We start from the raw sequence: 14,077 nt of genomic DNA, 5'->3' as shown, positions 1-14,077 counted from the left end.
ACTGTAACTGCAATAAGGTTTAATAATAAAAAACTTGGATGTTCTCCAAGATCTGTTTTTGAACATTACAATGTATATAGTTCCAGTCTGTAGTGAAATACTGCTGACAGCATGTCAGAAATCCTTGGAAAGAATGTGAAAAACTTACCAATCAGATGTAAAACTACCTTTAATGCCAAGAATTCAGATTTTTCAGAGCCTCTCACTGCAAGCATTTGTTTGGCCTTACTACTGGATGTAATTCATTTTGTATTGCAGCTGTGGCTGTGTCAAAACGGGAATCAGGAGGAAGCATGGGAGCTTCCTGACATAGGAGACAGATACTTGGTTGTCAGCATGGAGGTTGTGTGTCTGGTTTTGGTGTTTGTTTTGGGGTTTTTTAAAGGTACTTCTGCAATTTTAAGAAAAAAAGAATGACTATTGAGTGAGTTACTCTTTTCATGGTTCATATTATCATTTTTATTTAAAAAAATATTTGTTTGTTTGTTCGTTTTAGTGCTGGTTGTGTCCTCCAGTATCACTGCTGTGTCAGTTGGAGGTGAAGATGAAAACCAATGCATTTCTTTATACTAAACCTTAAGGGAATCAATCTTTTCTTTTTTTTCTTTCCTTTCCCCCCAGTCCTTACTGCATTATATAAAACTGAAAAATTTGTATTTTTCATTATCTTATCTACAGCAGGATATATTTTCTCACTTTTTACAGAACTTACTTCTAAACTGAATCAAATGTTTTAACTAATCAGTGAAAATCTGTTCAATTAATTGTCCAAATTTGAGTAATATTTAAGTTGAACCTGCTGTTATCTCTTACAGCTATGTTAATTTGTCTCATTCTCCCCTCTCAATTTTTCCTGGTGCTGCCAATAAGTTTAAATGTCTAGTTCATTGGAATGACTGTGTGTCCTTACTTAAGGATTGGAACAACTGGCATTTAGCCAGTAACCTTGTATCTCTCCTTGTTTGTTTTGTTGTCCCCTTCCACAAGCTCTGATGGCATTCTGCTCTGATGTTTTCTCCTCTGCTCTGGAAACTTTCCCATTTTTGACTGTTTCACTTAGCTTTGGATATTCTCACATTACCAAGGTTCACTTGAGAATATAGTTAGCTTTCAAAAGTGATTTGTTTATATAGTATGTTTATAATATGATAGATGTAGCTGTTTTTCCAGTATTTCTTTCATGTCTCCAGCAGCTGCTCAGTGTCTGATGTGTAGTGTATGAAAAGTTGCATTACATTTCTTCATGCACATTTATCTCTGTTTATTTCAGTCAAATGATTTGCATTTCATGTTCTTGGACTTCTTGAGGCCTCTAGTTGTCGAGTTCCAAAATCCACATATATGCAGTTCTTGTGCCTTAATTACTTCTCTGATTTTCTTCTTTATTTTGTGGCCTTTTTTTAAAATTTTTTAGACAACTCCTTCTTTTTTGCGTAAATTTAATTTTTTTTTTCTTTTCATTCTCTGTGCATTTATCCTCTGAATCTTTCTCAGATAATGTGCAGGGAGAGATCCTTATGCATTTAAATACCTGAAATACTTTTCAAACATCACTTTTCTTGTCTCTCAAAGTAGTATGTCAAACTGACTTGACTCAAATTGCTCTTATATTTTTCTTGGATAATAAGTAGTCATGCCATTGCTACATTATGTTTTATGGACTCAAATGACCATTGCTTTTATGGACAGTCATTTGGTTGATTTGATTTGCAGTGAATTCTGTATAATTCTTTGCATTTTTCCAAGGGCACTTACCTACTGACATTGATCTGACTGTGAATGTGAATCAAGTTCTTTACTTTTGTCTGTTATCTCTTAGCATCTGGATTTCATGTAGTTAAGCACTATTTGGTTGCTTCCAGGTTTTAGCTTTGTTTCTATTAGCAGTACATTTTATATATGTGTTTATATATATATATATATATGTAGGAATAACTAGTGATATAGACCTTTACTTTTCACCCTATCTTGTTTATTTCTATTAATATTTCTATTAAGATTACAGCTGTCCTTCATAGTAGGGAATAAATAACTCCTTGTAATGCTGAACTGATTTTTTTGTTGCCTTTGTGCTATGTGTTTTTCAAATGAATGCCCAGAAAGAATTCTTTTTTTTTTTCCACTTTTGCTCTTCCTTTGGAAAAAAAATTGTCATGTTTCACCTGTTCCCTTGTAACAGAATTTTGCATGCATGCCTTTGTCTTCTGTGGCTCTTGGTGATAGCTTCAGTATTAATTAGAAAAATCTGTTTATCACAAACAGTAAGAAGTTAAGATTTTTTTCTAGCTGTTCTTGTCTTTGCTAAAATGAGGTAATAATCCTTTCTGTGCAAGTAAATCCTCTTTACTAAACAGTACTTGGACGCAATTTAGCAACATTGCAATGAAAATAAAATTCTAAAATTCTTTTCCCTTCAGTTTAGAAAATCTGTAGTATTGTATTTGTCAAGAAAATAGTAGTGTCAAGCTTGGTATGAATGCTGTAATTTAGTAATTACATTTGCATAGCAAAATTTCTCCTGCTGTTCATCTGGTTGTATTTCCCATCCTTCTCCTTTTATCCAGATTTATTGGTGGTTTTATTCTGTGATTGTAGTCAAAAGAGGAGTGGTATGTCATTAGTGAGTCAAAGAAATGTACAGATTTTTATTAGTCAAAGGAAGATTTATATATTTTTTCAGATATACCCGTTATAATCCATGTATCATTATATATATTTTATATTTTTATACATCACAATATTTATTTTTGTTATCTTGCAAACCTGAATTCCTTGATTAATTCTTGAATTTCAACAGGACTAGCAACAAAACAATCATTTACAGACGAGGCCATAAGTATGTTAAGTGATTTGAATTCCAGTTTGCTGAAGCATTCTGCTTTGGTTATATTAATGAAAGTTTTTTGTGATGGTGGTGGTTGTTTCTCTCTTTTTGTTGTGTTACAATGAAGTAGGAAATGCAGCAGCAGCTTTAAAAAGTCTTCCAAAATAGCAGCTTCTTGCAGGAGTCTAAGATCTACTGAGACTGGGAGGATTCACCTTATTCTGCCTTAGGTCACCACCGTTTGTAGGAGATGGAGGATTAGCTGTACTTTTATTCCATTTGTAATTGCTGCATTTCTAATGGTGTATGGAAAACTGCCCCATAGTTTCAGTATGTGCTTCAGCACAGCACTTCTGTGGTAGTGTTGGTTGATTGTGACTGCATACTCCTGGTACTTGAAGGGAAGAGTTTCTTAATGTAAAGTACCGAACATCTTGCATATCATCACTTCTGGTTACTGTCAGATGAATCAAGGTACTAGGAAATCTTTAAAGAGCAATTATTTTAATATTATTTCAGTATTGTAACATAATAGAAATAAAAGTAATTAATATTTAAAGAAATATCTCCTAGAAATTAAGGTTTTTTTAATTCTTTCTTCAGTTTTGGAAAGATATTGTTGAGGATATTGAAGTTCGTGATCTAATTTCTGACAGAAGCAAATCTCAAGGTGAGACATCTTGACTAATCTTAATACATGCATGTTGCTCAATCAAGCAAAGGAAGGACTAAAATTTATTTCTTTACTTCATAGATATTCCATCAGAAGAATGGATTTGGGAATCCTTGTTCCATCCACCTCGCAAATTGGGCATTAATGATATTGAAGGGCAGCGGGTACTTCAGATAGCAGTGATTTTACGAAATCTTTCTTTTGAAGAGGGAAATGTTAAACTTCTGGCAGCTAATCGTACTTGTCTTCGGTTCCTGCTACTCTCTGCTCACAGTCACTTTATTTCTCTACGGCAGTTGGGGCTTGACACTCTGGGAAATATTGCAGCAGAGGTAATGTGCCTTCAAACAGAACAATTCAAGTACAAATTGAGAAAAGCAGTAGTGTTAATGAAATTATTTTTTTTCCCTTTATCATTGGATGGAGAAGGAAATAAATTATTCTCTGAATTTTTAATTAGCAATTTGAAAACAAGTGTTCAGACGCAACTGTATGTGTCAGTTTGCTAAAATAGAATCACATGAAGAAGATTGATGATGTAGGGAGATAGAAGATGTTCATAATGTATAATTTTCAGTTTAGTTTCCCAGAGAGAAGAAAGGAATTTGTTAAGTTCTGAAGTCTGTATGCTAGCTTCTTCACTTTATAATTATAATCTTTAGTCATAACTTTCAAAATAGTATGTTTAAGAAAGAGGGTTTTAGAAGACTTTATGTGCTATGTACTGTACTTTGTGTAAACTAGTAATATGCCACTGGGTATGCTGCCAGAACCATGTGAGGCATCTTTTTTTTTTTTTTTAATAATCTTTTTAGAGGTTTGAATGTTATAAAATATCCTATTTTGGTATGTCGTATTATCATGCAGAAAATTATATGGATTTTATAGGTGGTATATTCAGATAGTCCTTATATTTTAAAATATAGCAAATAAGTAAAATAGGTACTACCTGAGAGTAAGATTCAAGTATTGGTCCACTACCAAATATTGAAAGAAAAGATGGTGTTTTTCATTTACCATGTACCCAACTTCTTTTGAATGAAAATGAATTTTACTTATGTCTGAGATCTCTAATTGAGAAGCAGAAGTAGAAATACGACGAATGACTGGGATAGTGTTTGGGAAGGAGTGTTTGTTGTTACTCAAGTTCTGGTCTTTGCTGGATATTAGAATCCATTTATGTATATTGTTGATTGCCTGAGAATAAAGTTATTTTCCTTATTCTGAGCACTGGAAAGTGTAAATTAGATTGCTGCTTCAGAGCAGAAAAGGAGGAGAGAGCTCAAAATGCTAGGTAGAGTCAAAAGCTTACAGTGTTCACTTTTTATGAATGTGAATGTAATTTATGTGTGCTCCACTTAAACACTTCTGAATCTTATATTTTGATAAGAAAATTTAAGTATTTGAGCCATTAACACTATGTGGATAATGTTAGTAATTTTGTTTTTCTTTCTCATCAGCTTCTTTTGGATCCTGTTGACTTCAAAACTACTCATCTAATGTTCCACACTGTTACAAAATGCCTCATGTCAAGGGATAGATTTTTAAAAATGAGAGGTAAGATCTCTATCTATTCTTGTAATTGTATCAGTATTGTAATTATTGCTGTTTAAAACTATTTTGTATTTGTTATTCAGGCATGGAAATCTTGGCAAATCTTTGTAAGGCTGAAGATAATGGTGTCTTAATTTGTGAATATGTGGATCAAGAATCCTATAAAGAGATCATATGTCATCTCACACTACCAGATGTGCTGCTTGTAATCTCAGCACTTGAAGTTCTATACATGCTCACAGAAATGGGAGAAGTGGCCTGCTCAAAGATTGCTAAAGTAGAGAAGAGCATAGGTAAGTGAGAAACAAAATCTATTTCTTCTCTCGCTTATGTAAAAAAAATGACTTAACCACTGACCATGACATATTCTTAAAAATGTGGCCTGCTTGTGTGTTTGAGAGCATACAGCATAGGGATGGAATTTACTGAATTTTATTCATTTAGTCCTCAAGGAATTGATGGTGCTAAAAATTCTGAAGTTTTTTTCTTTAATGCCATGAAGTGTGTTTTAAATAAAAAAATAAATCTACAGAAGCATGCAAAGACTTGTTTCCTTTCAACACATGACAATTTTAAAGCACATGTCCCAACAGCATTCTTCTTGTCCTAATATCATTGTTGGTTTTACATTCAATACTTCAGATACATTAGTATGTCTGGTTTCTATGGACGTCCAGATGTTTGGACCTGATGCTCTTACTGCTGTAAAGCTCATTGAACATCAGTGTGTTAGCCAGCAAGCACTGCTTGATGTCAGACCACAGGTTATGGATCATGGTTCTTCACAGGCCCATGCAGCAGGTATCCCAGGTGAGTATCATGGCAAGAGAACACACTGTTCTATAAAATTTCCCATGTGATCTCTTATTTTAATCTTCTCTAGATTTCTGGGTAGTTTACATAAATAAGTGTAACATTTTGCATAACATATGTATCTTTTTCAAACACTTGCTCATGAAGCAAATATGCTATTTTCACCAAAGCTTTGTTAGCCAAAACTGTTGTGAAACAAGCTTTGAGAGAATTTTAATGTTTTTCAGTTGCTAATCTGAAAATTCTCTGAAAGTTACATGAATTTCTTATTTTAACTTGTTCAGTGGAAAGAAGAAGTATCCATTCTAGATTGTTCCCACAATTTTCAGAGAATTAGAGATCCATTTTACATAGTGTTTTGCACTGGATATTATTTGGCAGTAACATACAGTATTTGGTAGAATTGCAGAGGTGAGATGTATAGATTCACTCTTGAAAGTCTTAGAGTTTCTTGTTAGAAAGTTACTGAGAAAGAACCATTGCAACAAACAAATGTTTGAATGTCTAAGTGTGCTGTTTCTGAAATGGGTATAGATACCACAGCAAAAATGACTGGGAGGGAATGTAACCAAGGGGGTGAACAAGAGTGAATAGTATGAACTGATGTGACATTGATACAAAATCCTTTGCATTATATTTGCATCCATTTAAGAATTGGAAAAATAACTGCTTTGTGTTTGTGCCTGTTTTGGTGGAGAATTGTGCCACTTTAAAATCATGCTCGGTGCTGTTAAGTACTGGGATTATGATCATGAATCTGGAAGCAGCCATTCACTAGTTGCACACCTCATGCTTGCACTTTAGTCATGACTCTGGTCCTGGCAAGCCCTGCATCACTTTGGTTAACTCTGGGCACATCTGTAGTCTGCTGTGGGCACTTCTGTGACTTGCCTCAGCTGGATACATCCTTACTGACAAACACAGGATAAACTCTACCAGTGGATGTCATGAAGTGCTTCATTCAGAAAAACAAAAAACATTTCAGCATGTTTTGGTTTGTTTTTTTTTTCTTCCTTACATTCTCTACAGCCTCTAGGACAGCACCACATGTTGCTCCACCTCCAGGAATAGTAGAAATAGACAGCGAGAAATTTGCATGTCAATGGTAAGTGTATAGTTCTATTCAGATACATTAATGAAGAAGAAAAATACTGAATTCATGTGTCACAGAATTTTCTAGTTGGTTTCTCTTCACTGTTAGACTGATTTTTCTTAGAAGTGTAAATCAATTCCATTCTGTCATTGCTTTGAGGAAGTATAAAAGCAAAATCTCAACCAGAATATTCAGTCTTCACTTGTTGATAAACGAAATTAGTTCTTTTGTCTCTTAGGATAGAGTTTGATTTGATTTTTAATTCTGATCTTGATTTAATTTATCTTTTCAATTGTCAAGCAGTGTTACCTGTTTTGCAGGTATTTTCATCTGGTAATGTGTTGCTATGTTACTGATCAATATAAAAGTAATTATCAAATTATGAAGCTAGGCCCTGAAAACTCTTACATTATCATTGTGAACCTCAAGTTAAAGAAGATCAGAGTCTTTTCCATTCAAATTCTCTTGCTTTCAACTACTATTATTATCAGGTTTTTAGAGGGAAACTGTCTCTCCTGTGATTATCATGTAAACTGCAGGTCATCTTTCTGAACTATTTGTCTTACGTAGATCAACTCACATTTAAGAATTTGTATTAATTGATTCCTGCTGGGCCCTTTCACCTCTGCTCCCTCACAGCTCTTATGTTTATCTTTTGTCATACTGAGGAGACAAGCACCTTCTAGATAAAGTGGATGGAATTTACAAAGCTTAGTGGTTTAGGTTATTATGAAGTTATACTTTCAGCAGAGCTTTGGTTGTATGGGGGAAATATTGCAGATTTTTGTGGTCAGCTGATGTTTCCATGCTTCTCTTTGCACAATGCAGGGTATTATTAACCATAATAATTGAGAAGAAGATAGAGAAATTTCACATTTAGGCATTTAAACAGAGATACCAGGAACTGGACTCTCTCTACAGATCACATTAGCAAACTTAGATTAATGTGCATTTTCATGGTATGCTTTAGTCACTGCTTCCTACTTAGAGAAATGGGAAAATGAATAAATCATAGGAGTAGAATTTAGTTGCTATCTCTTGAAAGTAGCAAAAAGATGAGGTATTTACGCTGACCTTCCTGGATGTATTACTAGCCAGCTTAGATTCAGAAGGAGGTGTAAGTGCAGTGACAGTGAAGTACTAATTACAGATCTCATTTCACAATTTTAAGTCCTGAACATCTCCAGTTTGCTGGTACCAGTGTTAGTGTGTCAGCCTAATATGGCATATCCAACAATCACTTGTCCAATATGCCAAATTTAATGAATACCTAAACTTTCTGTTAATATAATGTAATCTCAGTTTTTGTAATAATAAAATTCTAAGAACTGCAGGAGAAATGGTACTTACTCTTTGAGAGAACACAGTTTAAAGAAGGTAATCATAGGCTTTTCATCTAGTTACATTTGGAGTGTAGGGCTCTACAAAGGAGAACGCTGTGTAGTTTTCTGGAGTGTTAGCAACATACAATAAGTGCTGACAATTAAAATATTTCTTTTAGTCTCATGCCAGTATTTGAGCACTGAGTGAGAGTTGTTACTTGCCTCAGTTTTCTGCTGGGGATAAACAATTCCTTTGTCTCTGGATTGGAGTAGTGGATCTAAGAGGAATAAAATTAAACTGGTAGAAGAGTTTCCTTTTCTCACAGCTTGCTGTGAGGTTAGAAGGGTTAGATGGTCTGTGGACTTGTGGAGAGTCTGTGGGAGATATAAATACTTTTCACTGCTAAGTGAATATCAGGTGTAGAAACATTGATTTAGGATAAAAACTTGTGATGAAGAATTAGTTAACTTTCAGCCCATATTTTGCAAAAGTAGACTCATTAAGGAATAAGAATAGAACTGTGGGGAGGAGATGCCAAAAAAACATGCATTCTCATTTGTTTTTGCAGAATATACAATAAAAAGGCATAGGTAGAGACAATTTTGCATAAATAATAAATTATATATATAGAGAGGTCTGTAAATAAGATACTGAATGTAAAACTGACTGGAAGTGTTAGGGGTCCAGTGTATTGATTCATAAGCAGTGAGAAGGAGAAAGTGTGGAACATCTGACAAAACAATATACTAAAACAGTATTTTCCATGTTGTTGGCAGATCTCAAAAGTCTCTGTGATACAGACAGAAGTGTTTGAACAACCCCTTTAAAAGTACTCTCTCCATATTTTGCTTCATAGTTTATTTTTTCATCCTCAGGTTGAATGCCCATTTTGAAGTGAACCTTGATTGCTCAGTCTCTCGAGCAGAAATGTACTCTGAATACCTCTCTACTTGTAGTAAATTAGCTCGAGGTGGAATCCTAACATCAACTGGATTTTATAAATGCCTGCGGTAAGACAAGAATTTATGCAGCAATAAAGAAGCAATTGTATGTTCTCGAAACTAACTGGTAGCTTTAGATTTTTTTGAGAAAAGATCTACTGAGTTGAAAGACATCCAGTTTTGGAATTTTAATTGAAACAAATGTTTAGAGTCTGTTTAATTAATTTTGTCTCATTCTATTTCAAGATCTTTGAAAGGGTTCCTTCTCTGCCTCTAGTCCTTCTAATTCTTTCTGAAGTAGTTTTTCAAGATTTTGTAATTTTCGCTTGGGTTCTATGACATCTTGGCCTTCTGGGGGACCTGCTAGTCCTCAATGATGAGCACTCATGCTGTTGGAAAGTCCTGCTGTGTTGTAAAGATGCAGGCATTCTTTCTATTATTCTTCACACAAGAGCAGTTAGGTAGAACAAAAACATTGTAAGAGAATTGAGTTATTGTTTATTAACATGGGTTTATGTTGTGTTTGGCAGAACTGTCTTTCCAAATCATACAGTGAAGAGAGTAGAAGATCCAAGTAACAATGGTCAAGCACATATACATGTGGTAGGAGTGAAAAGGAGAGCTATACCACTTCCCATTCAGATGTACTATCAGCAGCCACCAACTTCGTCTACCCCAGTTGTCCGGGTGGATTCAATTCCTGATGTGTCTTCGTCTCCTTTGCCAGCAGGTTTTTAAATTAATTATGTCTAAAGTATTTTGCATTGATCCTGAAACCATAATAAAAGCCAGAAGTTTTTAAACATAGCTTGAAAGTGTTAGAAGTTGAGGCCACATGTTTTGAGTTTATTCAGTAATGTTGGGAATAGTATTGCAGTATTTCCTTGCATGCCATTCTAGTCTTTGACGTCTAACCCATAAGCTTTCTAGTCAGCAGATAAGCCATTGTTGCTGCATCATTGATTGAGACTCTATAGAGCTGAGAATAGAAACCGCTTCATGTAGAATTGCAATTTCAAATCTTGGAATTTTAAAAATTTGTTAGTTAATGTGTTTGAAATAATCTCTGCTTCCAAATTTCTACTGTGTTTATTTCAACAGGAATCCCGCATGGGCTACCAAGTATAGGAAATCACTATCAGAGGACCCCTATTAACCAGTCTTCAACTTTGACAGCAACACAGATGTCTTTTCCAATTCAAGGTGTTCACACTGTGGCACAGACTGTTTCTAGAATTCCACAAAATCCTTCTATTCATACACAACAGAATGCTCCAATGACTGTTATACAGAATAAAGGTCCAATATCCTGTGAAGTAGTGAAGGCCGCAGTAATACAGAGCTCTGTTCCTCAGTCTGCAGTTCCTGTTCCTATTGCAGTAGGAGGAGCTTCTAATCAAAATCACAGCACCACAGGCCAGCAGCCGTCTGTTACAGTTGTGAGTTCTCAGATGCTTCACCACCAACCTGTAATTCAACAACAGTCCCCACTGCATGCAGTGGTACCAGGACAGATACCTTCAGGCACTCCCGTTACGGTAATTCAGCAAGCTGTACCTCAGGGTCATATATTTGGCAGAGTACAAAACCTACCAGCATGCAGTTCAGCAGTTTCACAGGGTCAACAGCTAATCAGCACATCATCACAACCTGGGCAGACATCATCTCAGCAGTCCTCTGTGGGTAACCAGCAACAAGATACAGTCATCATAACACCACAGCAGTATGTCACAACCTCTGCATCTAACATTGTTTCTGCCACCACAGTTCAAAATTTCCAAGTAGCAGCTGGGCAGGTGGTTACAATTGCAGGTGTTCAGAACCCACCAACATCTAGAGTAGGGTTTCAGAATATTGCTCCAAAGCCTCTGCCGTCTCAGCAAGGTCCACCTGCTGTTGGTCAGCAGCCACAGCAGCAGCCTCCACCACCATCCCAGCAAAGTGTAGTGATAGTAAGCCAGCCAGCTCAGCAAGGTCAGACATATGCACCAGCCATTCATCAAATTGTGCTTGCTAACCCAGCTTCTATTCCTGCTGGCCAAACTGTCCAGTTGGCTGGACAGCCAAGCATTACTCCATCATCTTCACCGTCCCCAGGTCCGGTTACAAATAATCAAGTCCCTACAGTTATGTCATCTTCATCTACCACTCCTCAGTCGCAAGGACCCCCTCCTACCGTTAGCCAGATGCTTTCTGTAAAGAGGCAGCAGCAGCAGCAGCATTCACCAGCATCATCACAGCAGCAGGTACAGGTACAACAACCGATGCAAATGCAAGTTCAGTCACAACAAGCTAATACAGGAGTTGGCCAACCCAACTCTGGTGAGTCTAGCCTGATAAAACAACTGCTTCTTCCAAAAAGAGGCCCCTCTACTCCAGGGGGGAAGCTTATACTCCCAGCTCCACAGATTCCTCCACCTAACAATGCAAGAGCTCCTAGCCCTCAGGTGGTTTATCAGATGGCCAATAACCAGACACCAGGTTTTGGAGTTCAAGGACAGTCTCCAGCTCAGCAGCTGCTAGTTGGACAGCAAAATGTGCAGCTGGTACCGGGTTCAATCCCGCCCCAAGGGGCGATGCAAACAGTACCCATTTCTAATTTACAGATATTGCCAGGCCAGTTGATCTCAAACAGCCCAGCAACTATTTTCCAAGGGACTACTGGCAACCAGGTTACGATAACAGTTGTGCCAAATACGAGTTTTGCTACTGCAACTGTGAGTCAGGGAAATGCAACTCAGATCATTGCTCCAGCAGGAATTTCAGTGAGTGGAGCACAGACAGGAGTTGGGCTACAGGTGCAAACCCTTCCATCTACTCAAGCACCTTCAGCTGGACAATCACAGTGTACTGCTGCTCCCCCATTCAAAGGTGATAAAATAATTTGCCAAAAGGAGGAAGAAGCAAAGGAAGCAACAGGTTTACACATTCATGAACGTAAAATTGAAGTTATGGAGAATCCTTCCTGCCGAAGAGGAGCTGCAAATACCAGCAATGGGGATGCAAAAGAAAATGAAATGCAGGTGGGAAGTCTTTTAAATGGGAGAAAGTATAGTGACTCCAGTCTACCTCCTTCTAACTCAGGGAAAACACAGAATGAGGCCAATCAGTGCTCACAAGTCAGTAATGGGCCATCATTAGAAATGGGTGAGAACGGAGCTCCTGGAAAGCAGAACTTTGAACAAACGGACACACAGGAAATTAAAAGTGATTTGAAGAAGCCCCTAGTTAATGGAATCTGTGATTTTGATAAAGGAGATTGTTCTCATTTGAGCAAAAACATTCCAAATCACAAAACTTCCAATCATGTAGGAAATGGTGAGATATCTTCAGTGGAACAACAAGGGAATTTGGATGCCACGCAGCAAGATACTGCCAAAGGTGATCAAGGGGAAAGAATTTCTAATGGGCCTGTATTAACTTTGAGTAGTTCACCTGCTGTAAGCGGTACACAGGAGGCTGCAAAACTGTTAACCCAGCAACTTAGTGGTACCAACACTGATTTACCTAATGGACCTCTAGCTTCAAGTTTGAATTCAGATGTGCCTCAGCAACGCCCAAGTGTAGTTGTCTCACCACAATCTACAGCCTCTGTTATACAGGGGCATCAAATTATAGCAGTTCCACACTCAGGACCTAGAGTGTCCCAGTCTACCCTGTCCTCCGAAGTTCGGTCTACTAATGGCACAGCAGAATGCAAAACTGCAAAGAGGCCAGCAGAGGATAATGACAGGGAAACTGTTCCAGGAATTCCAAATAAAGTAGGAGTTAGAATTGTTACAATCAGTGACCCCAACAATGCTGGTTGCAGTGCAACTATGGTTGCTGTGCCAGCTGGAGCGGATCCAAGCACTGTAGCGAAAGTAGCAATAGAAAGTGCTGTTCAACAAAAGCAGCAGCATCCAACCACGTATATACAAAGCATGGTCACACAGGTATGTTGCAGTGTTCTTTTTATGTTTATTCTGACTAATACTGTGAAATAACATGGCTGAAAATATGAGCTCGGTCGATATCTCTTGCATAGTATTTCAGATATTCAGAAAATGATACTTTCTGTTCTTCCACAGACTAAAGTTTTAACAGTTTGCATATTTCTTCAATGTCATTGACAAGAGTGGAATTCAAAATTTGTAGCTTGATAATACACAGTGAGGAAAGAACTTCTGCTCATGATTTTCTTTCTTTAAGGATTTACTGTTCCGAAAACAACTGTGATTTGCGAGATGATCTTGTAAAAATGTCAGTGTTGTTCTGCATTTTATTCTCAGTCACTGTGGAGGGGTGAATTTTTTTTTCGAAGAAAATCACACCTGCATCTGGATGAGTTGAAATGAGTTGAAGTTCTCTCAGTTAAAGTTGGTCTTCAAGGTCTTGCTGTGTGGGTTCACTACAGTTAGGTGAAAGTATTTTTGTGTAAATTTGTTGAAATATTTACATTTATTCATTACAAGATATTTACAGTGTTTATCAATAAAGCAAGCTTTGTTTTGGGTTTTTCTTTTCTCTGTTTGCTAAGCTTTGCTGAGGATTTTGGGCTTTTTTATTCCTTGATTTAATCTGTTGAACCTTCTGAAAGTGGTTACTCCCTAACTCTTTACCAGAAATGTAGTATGGACATCAGGAGTATTAATAAGTAAAATTATAATTTTAGAGATTACTCTGTTTCCTAGAATTTATTTTAGTTTTGTACACAGACAGAAAATCACTCTCCAGAATGCCCATTCCTAACCTGTATAATAGCAAAGGGAATAGAATGGTAGGTCTGGCAGTTAAGAGTTCTGACACATCAGAGAAAGGAAATGAAGTACTGAGTATATATTAGTACATTTTGATCTTGGAGTAACAAGTCTTTT

At 36.7% G+C, this 14,077-nt stretch overlaps 1 protein-coding gene across 1 annotated transcript in view; it reads left to right on the top strand.

Moving 5' to 3' along the window:
* ARID2 (AT-rich interaction domain 2) overlaps window positions 1–14,077 on the top strand; it is a 92,639-nt gene that overhangs the window by 58,634 nt on the left and 19,928 nt on the right. The window contains exons 7-15 of the mRNA XM_079303696.1: window positions 3,428–3,494; window positions 3,579–3,829; window positions 4,958–5,054; window positions 5,135–5,344; window positions 5,694–5,861; window positions 6,894–6,969; window positions 9,156–9,290; window positions 9,752–9,951; window positions 10,323–13,156. Of these exons, the coding sequence (XP_079159822.1) occupies window positions 3,428–3,494; window positions 3,579–3,829; window positions 4,958–5,054; window positions 5,135–5,344; window positions 5,694–5,861; window positions 6,894–6,969; window positions 9,156–9,290; window positions 9,752–9,951; window positions 10,323–13,156 (4,038 nt within the window). The remainder of the gene's footprint in view (window positions 1–3,427; window positions 3,495–3,578; window positions 3,830–4,957; window positions 5,055–5,134; window positions 5,345–5,693; window positions 5,862–6,893; window positions 6,970–9,155; window positions 9,291–9,751; window positions 9,952–10,322; window positions 13,157–14,077) is intronic.

The sequence above is a fragment of the Erithacus rubecula genome (assembly GCF_903797595.1).
Source record: "Erithacus rubecula genome assembly, chromosome: 4".
NCBI classification, from domain to species: domain Eukaryota; kingdom Metazoa; phylum Chordata; class Aves; order Passeriformes; family Muscicapidae; genus Erithacus; species Erithacus rubecula.
The sequence above is the reverse complement of the archived record's forward strand: the minus strand, read 5'-3'. Positions and strand labels throughout refer to the sequence as shown.